The sequence below is a fragment of the Penicillium riverlandense genome, assembly GCF_028828495.1.
Source record: "Penicillium riverlandense strain IBT 135883 chromosome Unknown utg000003l_segment0_segment0, whole genome shotgun sequence".
Classification (NCBI taxonomy): Eukaryota; Fungi; Ascomycota; class Eurotiomycetes; order Eurotiales; family Aspergillaceae; genus Penicillium; species Penicillium riverlandense.
The window spans coordinates 5,556,705-5,570,082 of NW_026643196.1; the positions used below are offsets into that span (position 1 = coordinate 5,556,705).

Below are 13,378 nucleotides of genomic sequence, written 5' to 3' on the forward strand. Positions count from 1 at the left end.
CCGGATCGCCGGCCCGATTCGACAAGTTGGTGCCTGAGGCATCACTTACCTCTTCCCATTTGTACCAGCGAAGTATGTACAAAACAGTATTGCTAGCATGGTTAAGCTCAATGCTCGTCTGTATGGCAATTAGATAGTTGACACAAACATCCTCAATGTCTCAAGTGGCTTGGTTAAATATTGAACACTCCTTTGTCGGAAAAATCATCACAGCACCAAGACCACAGAGCTCCATCTACACCGAATTGATTCTACTTGAACGTCATACGACTTGTGTGCCCTCTTCCATGCTTCCTAGAATTGCTCGAAACCAACAAAGAAACTAACAACTCCACCATTCTTTCTTTCTTTCTTTCTTTCTTTCTTTCTTTCTTTCTTTCTTTCTTTCTTTCTTTCTTTCTTTCTTTCTTTCTTTCTTTCTTTCTTTCTTTCTTTCTTTCTTTCTTTCTTTCTTTCTTTCTTTCTTTCTTTCTTTCTCTCTCTCTCTCTCTCTCTCTCTCTCTCTCTCTCTCTCTTTTTGTGCGAGCCCATGTCCCACTGACACTCTCTCGCCCTCGGAGCAGCGAAGCGGGCCAAATAACATATATGGTTTGATTAGATAGAGCAGCTAATAGATCAGGCAAGTTTAAGGAAGCAAGGACATAAACAAGAATACAGTAAGCAGGCCAAGAGCAGCCACGTGTTGTACCATTCGCTTCGGGAAACGATTCCTAAAGAGTTTACGTGTGGCAGGAAGAGAATGTTTGATTAAAGTGATGGGGGGAGGGATCATGCTCTGCTAGCTAGCGCGACTCCCACTATTTACGCTCCTTTTTGTACTTCAAGCACACCAAAAGTTGTCAAATCGAAGCAAGAGTCAGTGGCTTCTTTATGTAGATGTTGAAGCAAGACCGTAATGAATTATCTATCGTCCACAACGCCGTAGGATCCCTTATTAATACAAAATACCCAGAGTGATAGTTATAGCATCATTCCTGTTTCTCGCTCTGGGGAGTATTCCCCGGGCTGCCTTCCGAGTCACCATGATTATGCTTACGCTCACTCGCCTCAGGTGAATGATACCCACGACTGGCCTTTTTCAACTCCCGCTCCAGGACCTCGGTCAGCGCATTGAGGAGCCACTCGACCTCGGTCTTCTGGCCCAGCAAGGGATTCGTCCCATCGATCCAACTCCAGTTCCGAGAAGGGTCTCGTTCATTTTCTTCTTCGGTCTCTCCATCCTCCAGGGGCTTGTCCTTGCCCGAGATCAGGCCGAGATAGTACTCCCATTCCAGGTAGTCGAACTCTTTGGACAGATTGCTGGTGGCGTATTCCATCATCTTGCGCACCTCGCGGAAGAGCATGTAATGGTAGTGATGTATGTTCTCGGCGGTGAGGTCGCCGCGTTGGCGCGCTGATTCTTCTTTCTTGTGTTCCTCAACTTCAATGCTGTTGCGGTCCTCGTTGTTGGCTTCCACGTCCGAAATGGCCTCTGCAGGGGCCTTCTCGCCCGTAGTCTCTTGAATCCATTTGTCGATCCAGGAGGTATGGATCAGTCCCTTGATGCGAGTACCGAATGACTGGTCTCCGGGTAAAATGGTGATTTCACCCAGGAATATAGTGACGTCGCGCAGGAACCGGACGAGCGTGTCGCCGATGTTGGAGATGAGGATAGTAATACTGGGGACTGCGAGGAGCGACCAGAACACAAAGAAGGATCTGCCAAAGCTGCTGTTAGGGTACAAGTCGCCATACCCGATGGTTAAGAGGGATATGTATGCGAAATAGAGTGCCTCGAAATAGGTCCAATGCCTATCAGCCTCCGAGCGCCAAAATACCACCGCGCCGAGCAGCCACAATGCCATCCAAAGTACCACAGAGATTATGAGTGAGATCCATTTGTGTTGCACCGTCGCCAGCTGTCGCACTTGCCGCATGACGATGAACTCCTGCTTGCGCTGCTCGCGTGAACTGCGTCCTTCAGCACCGGCAGCCTCTTTTCCCAGGCGCGGCACTATCCTATTAAAGGCATTCTTATCCGAATATGCCTGCTTAACGAGGAACCGCCGAGTGCGCGAGGTCAACACATCCGCCATTTTCTGCCGGCCCTTCTCCAGCGTCAAGGTTCGGATCGAGGAGATAATCAAACCCAGAATCACAATGCCTCCGATCGCATATGGGAAGAGCAGGCCACGTCCGAGGTGGGTGATAGGCGCGTAGTTGCCGACACCAATGGTCAGCAGCGTATAGTCGGCGAAATACACTGCATCCAAAAACCGCCAGTCCTCGACCCTGGCATAAACAGCTGCACCGCCGAGGAGGTAGAAAAAAAAGATGATAGTCTGCAGCATCAGCGTCCGTTGACTCGTGGTAAGTTTGTACTCGCGGCTGTAGTGGCCCCGATATGCGCCGTAAGCTGTCACCACTAGCAGGGAAGAAATGACAAAGTAGAGTACTGCTGCATAGGCCCCGTAGAAGTATGCCTGGGAAAAAACGTGGCCGGAACTCGTTGGAACGTCCCCGACCACTCTGAATGCAATGAGAAGCCCGATCAACAGGACTGATGAGATGTACCACCCGATAATAATGATGGGCTGGGCCACTTCAAACCGAATGCGACGGGTCATGTTCAGCGAAAGCACAAGATTCGCAACGACCGCGCAAATCAGCGAAAGCGCATTGAGCCCGATCACCCTGGACCGAAATTAAAATCGCTGCCTCGAGCGGGAAGCCTGATTCGAACGTACCATTTGGGGTCAGCAATATTCACCGCGCCGCCACCAGGTTGGACTTGCATTCGCCATGTCTGTGCTAAGGAGCAAATGTTGAATGCACTGGCCATCGGCCCAAAGGTACCCTGCAATAGTAGTTGATGAGTCTCTGTCAACTTTCTACTTTATATGGAGTAGAGTATTTTCGTACAGCCGTCAGAGGATACGCTGTGCTTGCAAGCCACCACCGAGCAGCCTCCGGGTGTCGATGGTCGACAGGAGCTTGATTCTCGCCATTTTGCGAGTCCTGGCGTCCGAAGGGTTGGTCAAGGGCCCCAGCTTCGTCAGCGACGGCATCGTCGAGGCCGGGATCGTTCATGATGTGCTTTCCAGGCGCTGAGGTTTGAGCACGGCAGCTGGTTGGAAAAAGAACACAATCAAGAAGGGTTATGGAGGTTCATAGGCAGGTATATCATTTTAAGGGACATATTTTCCAGCTGACCATGGAAAGCGTTTCATGTCTCGGAGGGGACTGATGGGGATCGCCCCGTAAATGGATCTGATCGCAGCCCGGAATCAAGCTTCTGGGGGCAGGAGATGACACCAGGGCGGCCAACAACCGTCATCATCAGCCAAACCCAGTCCAGTGCTAACGGTGGGATCGACGATCATTTGGAGCGACGTCATGTCACGTGGCCGGCTGCCCTGCTTTAAGAGCCGCTCGCAATAGAGTCTACCGTGGAACGACAGACAGAAAAAGAACATATGTAAAGCTACTAGAGAGATAGATACAGGCAGGTCGGGACAGGGGGCAACTCTGTCCGTCGCATTTGTACATCTAACAAAAAAGAGTGAGAACAAGGACGCCAAAACTCCTCCCCAGCAATGACTCCCAGGCACTGCCTTGGAAGGTGAGCATATTGCAGTGCATCAGAGAAGTGAAAATGGGTATCGGAAAGCGTGTACTGTGCAAGGGTTGTGGTCGGTTCTATACAACAAGCAGTTCATTATACGGGAAGCCGCAGGGATCCCGGGGGCTGCCTCTGCCCGTTTCAATGGCCACCAGGAGTCAGCGCGTTCGGGACTAGACTGCCTCCCTGTGGTGATGGTCGTCGAGCGAAGCGCGGGTCCACATCTTCGTAGTAGTTACTACCGGAGGAGGCATGCACGGGGGACGCAGAAGAGCGTGGGGGATCATTGCCCCAGCCAGCGCGGGCAGGAACGTAGGACTCGGTGCCGCGACTGTAGAGGCTCGTCGGGCTCTCCTGGGGCATGTATTGCCCATCCACCGATAGTGCATGCGGCTCACTGTGCCCAGACTGGGCCGATAAGTGCGCTTCGTAGCGCCGGGATTGTGGCGTCATTTCAATTGCCTGTCCAATGGGTTCCGATTCCGGCGATGAAACGGCCATGCCGATAGGAGGTTCGTAGGATTCCTCCGGATGGCCGGTAGGTCGCGCGTAGGAATCAAAGCTTCGATTCGGACCCGCAGCATAGCCAACAGGTGGCGGTCCGCGTGGTGGTCCCCGGGGTGGCATCATGCCTCCGCGACCACCGCGGTGTGGTCCCATGGGTCCCATGTAGCCGCCTCTCCCGCCGGGGGGAGGAGGGCCGTGAGGTCCAGGGCCCATGTATGGCCCCCCTCCACGGCCATAAGCACCTCGAGGAGGATAACCGCCCCGGCCGCGAGGCCCATACCCAGGGGCGCCGCCTCGATAAGAACCCATACTGCCATCTGAGTACTGTGGACGAAGTCGTGGGTCAGAGGGGTTCCGCGTCATGGGCCCAGCACCGTAAGGGCCTGAGGGCGGGAAGTTTCCAGCCTCATCTTGGCGGTACGGTGTCCCGCGGCGGTCAGCAGGAGGTATTGGAACATCGTTCAAGGGTGGCCTAGAGGTGAGTGAAGTGTTGAGCGGGGTGCGATCGTCATCGCTGTCTCGTCTAGCAGTGCTGAACGATGCGAAGGTCGGGTTCGATTCAGTGGGAGGCGATCCAGCCACAATTGGTTCTTTGAAATCCGTCTCGTCCGGCGGAGATTGTGCTAGGGCGAGGGCAGCGTTATTCTGGCGATTGTAAAAATTCTCCCCGCTCATCTCCGCATTCTCCGCAATCCGTCGCTTCCTCGCCTTGCGGCTCACAAGAGTCCGGCGCATGGCACAGGTCACCACCCCGCAAGACACGAGGATGATGGTCGAGGCCAGCACGATCCATCCGCCCCATTGGAGATGTGGCACGAAAAGTAGGATATCGACCAGGAACGCAAGGAGGGTGACAAGCAGGGTTGGTAGGAGGAGGATGAGAAGCGCCAGAAGAAAGCGAGGCGAATGTGACGGCGCGTGGAAATGGGCCGCGGCGGCCAGGCAGAGACAAATAAGGGTCAGGAAGGCGGCGACTGGGTGGACAATGAGAATCGCAGATAGCGATTTGCGAGTGCTCGAGGGGAGGTTGAAGTCGTCCCCGGTACTATTGATATCATCTGGAGAGAACTTAGTCTCGGTTCATCGAGATCAGGCAGAAGCGAAAGGGGTAGGGTGAGACGAACTGCTCGTGTATCCTACATGGATATTGGTACACTTGTCGCCGTGGCAGTAGCCAAAGACACCGTAGTCGACATTTTGGAATGTCGCCAATGGTATCCCCTTGACGATCGGGGTGGAAAGGCACGACAGCAACAGGAGAGCAAAAGCGACCAGGAGCAAAATGGTGAGCGGTGTCGCTGGCTTGAGCAGCATGGTGAGGAGAAGGCGAAGGCGACTCCCTCACGGTAGGGTTCAAGCCGAGGAGACCAAAAGAGCGAGATCCAAGACAAAGGTGTCAGTCCGGGACGAAGGGGACGACGATCCGATCTTAGCGCGACATTGGCAAGGACATCTCCTGAGACGGGGGTAGGAAGGGGAGGTTGGGAGTGCGTGAGTGGTAAGGAGAACGAAGGAAAAGTAACGAAGGACGACGGAATAAGAACAGAATGCGAATGAGGGGAAGAGAATAAGCCAGTCAGAAAGAAAAGAAAGTAACGATGATAAGCGGGAGGCGATGAGGACCGACCGTGGATTGGATGATGCGGTGGCCTGAGGCAGCCCAGATCAGATGATTCCTGGTGCCCTGACTGAATTCACTTGTTGAAGTACTTGGCTATTGGATACATACAATAATAACTATTGTCAGTCACTGCTCTCCCATCCTGCGACCATGTACGGGGTGCTGCTGCTGCTCCAAGCACAGATCTCTGCTGCTTGGCCGCTCATTCGCCCCGCAGTAGGAATCCGGGTCGGACAAATGCCCCTAACGCTAGATTGGTCTCGCCTAAGGTGACAATCTGATTGACCAGTCCATGCCCCACGTCCCGCCGACCGTTGAACCTGTCCTGTACAACCCTTTTTTGCGTTGGTTCCATGTCTGCTGGTCCCGTGGATTTATCCTTGCCACCAACTTCCACACTCAGGCCTCGCCCGATTGTGGCAAGGAAAACCCGAAACCCCCTTTGGAACTGACGCTAGGTACTCGGCCAATCAATGGTGAAACAGGATCTGCGTTTCCTACAATCCCCTTCATTATCGGATTATATTGACGGATTCTTCTTTCGGGGCGCCGGTCCGATTGATGGTCTCTTAGATTGCATGCCCCTTCTTGCCCCGGAAGAAGCTTGGGCCGGGAGTCTGGACTCAACGGAAGAGGTCCACAATCCGCATACCGGCTATAAACCACGTTTACTTGAAACAGCCATGTGGAAGAGCTAACGCCATCGCGGAGGAGCTAACGATGGGCCATTGTCGCGTATTTCAATTTAGCCGGTTGAGAATGAGATAACCGCCCATCCTCTCAGGCCGCGGCCGTATCCTGGCCATCCAGGAGATGGTCGGAGAGGCTAATTAAGCTTATGCGAGAGCTTTCCGCTCCAGCATCTGACCACCCCCGCGTTTGCCTGATTGGGATACGACAAGTCGATCCATGCTTTCAAGAAGTCAAGTCAAGTCACTATAAGAAATAAATGTTGTTGATCTTGGTATCCCAGCCCGAAGAGACACAAGCATCCGAGAAGGATGGTTACACAAACATCAACTGCTCAGTTGCCGTGACTCCGCAGCCCTTCAACAAACGGTTCAAGATATAGATATGGCTACAACAAAAGTATCCAGAATGGCGTCCTGCAGCTGAATCCAAGGGCATTGGGGTCTCGGAAACTCCCAGCAGAGAAAAAACTGTAGCGATCTTTTTGCAACCAACCGAATTCAGCAGGATCCTAATGATCCCTATAAGGTGACGTCGGAACTCGGGGAAGACTGTCTTACACCATCTGCGTAACATTCCGATCCCGGTGATGGCAAGCGGCCATTCGCTTATATACGACGGTCGGTCCAAGATCTGATAACAACTCTTACTGTGATAGCCCGAGATACAAATCACAGATTGCCACCAACTAACATTCGTAATACATCATCCAGAAATCTTTCAAATCAACTAACCAAGCCAATTGTACCAGTCGATATTTGTTGGCCATCATGCGCTGTTTTCGGCGATTATGGATCTGGTCCGAACGGAAGAAGACAGTCGATGAGGAAGGATGTGCTCTGCTGGTCAAGAGGAACAGGCTTGCTCGGCCTTGGAAAAAAATCCCGGACGAGGCGTACTCGGGATCGGCATCCAGCCTCCAGGAGCGGTACGTAGGGTTCGGCATCGGCGGGGCTGGGAACATGCGCAAGTCCTGCTTTCTTTTCCTAGAGGTGTATCACTAGGAGCTTTTGCTCAAGGGGAACGAACTTTCACTGACAAAATCCCTGGACAGGGTCTTGTCGCGCAATGGACGAGTGTTTGTACTTTTGCGCGTTGATCGAGGTTGAACAAACACCACCGAGAAAATCAGTCAGATAATTATTGAAGGGTATCTTGACTGTACTTGGCACAATTTGCTGTCCTCTTTTCTCCTGTGTCCTTTTTAAGAAATCCAATCCTGACCGACCTCGCAGCCCCTGCCAATCCCCCCGTCATCCTAGCGTGCAAATGCACCCATCAGAGTTTGTCTGCCAATAGGCCCCCACCTGAGCGCTCAGAGACAGTAATGATCGTTGACTTGGCCTCCAGTTCATGGCGCTCAGTGGCTACAATGTTCCTGACGAGGCTCAGCCCGCACTGGCTTGCCTCAGGGTTTAAAATCAGGGTGCCATATGGGTCTTGATCAGGCTGACGAACCTCGTCTTCTCACCATCGAACCCCTGGGCATGGCTACTGCTCCCGGACAAAACACTTTGATTTACAGAGCGATACCGGCAACTTTCACACAATTGTGCTTTCGCTTTTCAATTCCTCGAGGACAAAATGCGCCACATACGACCGAGGCACGGGTTGGCGGCGCTCATCGGTCTGTTTATTTTTAGTCAATCTGCGACGGCATCCCGAACATGCTATTTTTTGAACGGCGACCCTGCCGTTGACGACGTTCCATGCTCTGATGACAATTTTTCGCCCTGCTGCAGTTACCAAGATCTTTGCTTGACAAATGGTCTCTGTTATGTCCAGGCCAACAGGGGCTTCGTCCTGACTAGAGGAAGTTGTACAGACCGGAGCTGGGGTTCAAGTTGCGCCCAGGAATGTCACGGTTGTAAGTCAAGCTTTTGTCCCCTCCTGATTTTGCAGACCCGTAACTCATTTTCGTGCTGTCGTAGCGAACGACAACACAAACAACGGAATCACCATTGTGCCCATCGATATGTCCGTTCCAAACGCCACCCAGTACTGCTGCGGCGGCCTTGTGGATAACGACGGGTCATTTGCCTGCGCAGATGGCTCACCTTCGTTTACCATACCTCCTGGAAGAGCCGTCGTCGGTCGAGCAGGCCTGAGCAACGCCACCTATACCAGTGACATCCCTTTTTCAAGGAACTCCTCTTCCACGAATTCCTCTTCCGGGCTGAGCCCAAGCACACCTCCCGATGTGGGCGCCGCTTCTGCAAGCTGTCCCAATCCCGATAGCAAAGAAACGACAGTGAGCGCAGCCGTCGGGGCTACTCTCGGCGCACTCTTGCTGGCTGCCATCGGGTGGGCACTGTATGAGCGCCGATTGCGCAACAAGAGCATCAACACATATAACACGAGCATGTCAATGCAGCCGATTACTGAATCTGTCATTAAAAGACACCAGCAGTTTGGGCCTGTCGAGCTAGAACACGGCCCTGCCGAGTTGCAGGCCTCCGCTCATAACAACACTTCGGAAATGGCGGTGGAGTCAAGTCATGGGAGCCACAGCTATTACAGTCAAACTGCTGTCTCTTAGACAAATTGATTGTCTCAGTTTTTGTTTTGTCATCTTTCAAAGTACAGCCTCCGGTTTTTCATGGTCTGATGAAGAATCAAGGGGTCTTGCGCGACCAGCCACTCCGGATATACACGAGCGACGAGAGAGAAGAAATTCAATTATAACTACCGATAATGGATGTATCAGAAATAGAATGCTAGTAAATAATATCAGAATAGCTAGGATTTGCGACTCAGTATAGCTCTAGTATAGATCGAGCCAAGCTTCGGCGCATCCATGGATACACGCGGGTGATCGGCACAGCCAATCGAGGGCACAATCTACACAATGAAAACAGATCCCGAAAACAACTCCAGCCTCATCTATCTGGAACAATGTTTATGATCTGTCGAGTTAATTTATTTTCTTGTCTCATTCAGACCAATCGGTCTGGATCCCTGTTACCGGCGGGACTGGACACTGGTGGCTGGTGGCTGGGGGAGGCTGGGGAGCGACGGCCACCGATGGCACCTGCACATAAGCCCACCTTAGCTCTCTCTTTTTTACTTCGAAGCTTCAGTTTTTGTCTGGAATGCTTCTTTCGTGAAATTGCTATGCGCAGCGCATTTTGGGGCTGCCCTCCAAACCATGTCCAACCCTCCCGGCCCAAAACCCAACTTCAGTTTGCGAAATGTCAATAGTATGTACCCGTGCTGGTGCGACTTGTAGAAATACTGACCAGTTCCCAGCAAACAAGCCCGAATACAACTACACAGGATCGCAACAGTCCGTCGCAGCATCAGACGACTACTACTCCTTCTCTGATCGCGGCGCCTCCTCCAGTCCAGACAGCAGAGTGACGGTCATGCGCTTCCAGACACCAGACTCCCATTTGTCTGCACCTTCTCCGGCGTCATGGACTCGTCAAAGCTCACCGTTGGTTGAGTCCGGTCATCAAGAACAGCGTGCTCTACAAGACCCTCGCCCAGACACATCCAGCACGGTTCGTTTCGGAGCGGAGACCGTCTCGCACATCAGCGCTAACTCCGACGAGACACCTCGGCCTGTTCTGCGCGAGTATGCCGGCACCGCTCCCACGCCGGGTCTGGATGACTCGCCCTATGTCCGGTTCGCAATTGACCAGCTGACACGGGACGAGGTTGCCCGGCAGGGTAGACATGGCTCCGTGTCCAGCAGAGACGACTATCCTGTGGACCGGTTAGTATGGGATGAGGATCTAGGCTACTTTACCCGCACGCGAACGCCTATTCGTCATGATCACACACCTCCAATGCATCATCAACAACACGCAACCCCATCGCCGCAGGCACTTCCACAAAGAGCAGCCTCAGTGGACCCGAAGTCATTTGTCGCTGTTGACCCTCCCGAGCAAAGCTTACTGTATCCTGCTCTGGATTACTTACCGGTTGCTCTACGGCCATGGGCTCTAGTCCCGGTGATACTGTGCTGTCTGCTGATGGCCGCCGGTGTTCTGTTCTGCAACATCTGGTCCCAGCGGCACCACGGACTCTGGGGGTACAAGGAACAAGGTGGTTCACGATACTTTGTGATGGAGTTTCTTCCCCAGATTCTGGCCATGCCTATCATAATCTGGACGTTCGTCATCCAGGCCGCTGTGTATCGCACAGCACCCTTTGCTATCATGGCCGCGGAGAGACCGCGGGGACGGGTGATGCAGGACCTACCCATTCTCTCGCGGAATTTCATCTTCCCCGACTTTACCCATTTCAGGCATGGAGAACCCATGCTTGGGTTTTGTCTCTTCACAATCTGGCTGTCCAACTTCTTCTCGATACCCCTTCTGAGCTGTCTTTTCCAAGCGAAGTATTACTCCGTTGACGGCCAAGGTCTGTGGAAGTGGACGTCTGTGCAAGCGGTCGGCTGGGCCTTGGTGGGCACATACGGGGTTCTGGCCATTGGGCTGATACTGCTGCTGGCTCGGTTCACTCGAAGCTGGTCCGGTTTGATGTGGGATCCAACTAGCCTGGCCGATTTGGTCTCCATTATCCAGCGATCCAATATTTTGCACGACTTTGAACATTCTGAAACGGTGCCATTGGTCAGGGAAACTCTGGATCCGCGAGTCCTTCGGTTGGGCTACTGGCGATTGTCGGGCAAGAACGATACCTTTTATGGGATTGGTGAAGTGGACGCTCCAGTACGAACACCGTCGCTTCATCGGAAAGAAAAGAACCGAAACGACCAGCAGCACAGCCTCGCCCGAGTGTGCTTTGATATCGAGCACCAAGGACGTTTTGGCAGCGATGTGTTCGACCATCACCTATACTCGCCCTTTGCACGCTACCGTTGGACACCATGGTACCTGAGGAATACGTCTGTGTTCATCTGGATTACCATTGTTTTCACGCTCTTCCTGGCCTTTGTCCTGGTCAGCTTCATTCACAGCGCCATCGAGGACGGATTCGTTCCGAGACTGCCGACACTACCATCGATCAGTGCATTCTCCACGTCCAACTTCGTTTATAGCTTTATTCCAGCTTTAATAGGCAACGTCCTCTTCCTCGTCTGGCAGCCAATCGATGTCTCCTTCCGCGCACTGCAACCATTCGTCGAGCTATCCTCGCCGCGCGGCGCGATCCCCGAGAAGAGCATTCTCCTCGCCTACCCATCCAGTTTGCCAATCCAAGTTACATTACAAGCCTTGCTGAACGGACACTACAAAGTAGCCTGGATTTCACTAACTAGTGTCATCTTCGGCGCAATCCCCATCCTATCCGGTGGCGTTTTTATGGCGCTATGGTTCCCATCACACGACGACATCCGCATCTCGGCATATATGCCAGCATTCTACGCTCTTATCGGCTTCTGCGGTGTCTATGCTGCGTCTTTCCTGACTATTTTCCCTCGTCGCTATCGCCATCTGCCACACAATATAAACACACTGGCTGATCTCATGAGCTTCCTGTATCAGTCGCCGTTGCTGACTGATAAGCTGCTCCGCGAGCCTAGGAGCAAGACGGACCTTGTGACGAGGCTCATTGTTGCCCCGCCGAGTGAGCGCGAGCTGCCTCTTTATGGCTTTGGGATCTATGTTGGCCGCGATGGAAAGGAGCACCTTGGTATTGATCGCTTCTCAAGACCTGGGAGGAGTGATATGCTCATTACGACCGGGACGATGAAATAACCTCCCTGTTTTTTGTTTTTCTCTCTTACTTTCGGTTTGATGATTTACGGCCTCTCTCATGTTATGGCCACGAGTCCATGATCTAGATCTTATTCCGCCAACTTCTTCAGGTTGGATCCAAACGACACTAATGCTTGTATGAGGGAATCTTGTTTTGTTGCATCATCGGCGTTGCTGTCTATTTCTGTCTGTACTTCTACTTAGTCGCATTCTGGGTCATAGAGATTAATGAAAGTGTAACGGTTGAATGTTCATGAAAAGAAATGCGCTTAATCGCCACTACGTTGAGCTATTCACCCACTTTGGCAATCGGTTGATGGAGTCGCGTACTACAGTAGGTCAATTGGGCGCCGTCAGATTGAGCCCAGAAAGTGAATTTGTATACTCAGAAGCAAATATTATGCAATTTGCTCTACAGCAGTCAGGAATCCTGCCACCCCGTGTTCTTGGCTGCTACGATGTCGAGCCCGACATTATTGCAAGTGTCACCGATCTCATCTCTCATCCCCGGCGAATCACTCTACAAATTGTGGCAATCCATGAATAATAGCAGAGGAATCCCATCAAGACCCAACTAAAGGAGCAAATTCGCTTACATCGAACGCATTCTCAGCCATATATTGGGCAAGCCGACCATCAGCGGAGTGCAACTTGTTTGATCGTCTACATTTTGACTTCATGGAGCCTTTCAAGTCAAGGGGGGAGTACGATGAATTGTGTCGGGGTGGATGAGTACGCTGCGTCTACACCTTTGGTCCCCGTGGTGGTGGAAAGATTTTGTCTTTCTTCCTTTTTTTGGTGTTTGACTTTATTTTTGTCCCCCTTGTTTCCTCGGCCGTGGGCGCCAAACAGGCCGACAACCTAATAGAATCAACTGAACCAAATCTTGAAGCTAATTATATATAGTTGAATTTGGTTAATGGAATGCAGCGAAAATGCAATAAAAATATATATATTTAGAGGAACCTTAGAAGTGATGCATAGATTCGGAATGGGGTCCACGGACTGACTGTGCGGTAATATATATCTCGCGTGCCCCCAGTCGGCCCTGACCCATTGATTCTCTATTTTTACGAAAGTCTTTCACAAATGGAAACACTGCCTTGCGCATTCCGATTCCGTTCTCTATTGTCATTATCGAATTTCAGAAGAACAGCAAAATTACCCGGGAAGGCTTCGTGGGAAATGACATATTACAGCATCCCATTGAAGAACTAATCACAAAGACAAGAAGTAAAAGGGAAAAATGGGAACAATTAACAACAACAGCAGCCAAAGAAAAGAGACGCCAGA

At 52.0% G+C, this 13,378-nt stretch overlaps 4 protein-coding genes across 4 annotated transcripts; 2 read left to right on the plus strand and 2 right to left on the minus strand.

The window, feature by feature from the left end:
- Positions 1 to 968: 968 nt before the first annotated feature.
- Positions 969 to 3,069, minus strand: N7474_005899 (potassium channel family protein; the record flags this gene model as incomplete). Its single annotated transcript, XM_057197314.1, has 3 exons — positions 969 to 2,673; positions 2,727 to 2,836; positions 2,902 to 3,069. The coding sequence occupies 3 exons, from the start codon at positions 3,067 to 3,069 to the stop codon at positions 969 to 971; spliced, it is 1,983 nt and encodes a 660-aa protein (XP_057054710.1).
- Positions 3,070 to 3,742: 673 nt separating this feature from the next.
- Positions 3,743 to 5,422, minus strand: N7474_005900 (putative pH signal transduction protein PalI; the record flags this gene model as incomplete). The annotated part of the gene is made up of 2 exons (XM_057197315.1): positions 3,743 to 5,166; positions 5,233 to 5,422. 2 exons carry the CDS (start codon positions 5,420 to 5,422, stop codon positions 3,743 to 3,745), a joined length of 1,614 nt encoding a protein of 537 aa, XP_057054711.1.
- Positions 5,423 to 8,394: 2,972 nt separating this feature from the next.
- On the plus strand, positions 8,395 to 8,958 carry N7474_005901 (uncharacterized protein; the record flags this gene model as incomplete). Its single annotated transcript, XM_057197316.1, has 1 exon — positions 8,395 to 8,958. One exon carries the CDS (start codon positions 8,395 to 8,397, stop codon positions 8,956 to 8,958), a length of 564 nt encoding a protein of 187 aa, XP_057054712.1.
- Positions 8,959 to 9,567: 609 nt separating this feature from the next.
- N7474_005902 (DUF3433 domain-containing protein) lies at positions 9,568 to 12,085 on the plus strand (the record flags this gene model as incomplete). The annotated part of the gene is made up of 2 exons (XM_057197317.1): positions 9,568 to 9,619; positions 9,669 to 12,085. The coding sequence occupies 2 exons, from the start codon at positions 9,568 to 9,570 to the stop codon at positions 12,083 to 12,085; spliced, it is 2,469 nt and encodes an 822-aa protein (XP_057054713.1).
- Positions 12,086 to 13,378: the final 1,293 nt, after the last annotated feature.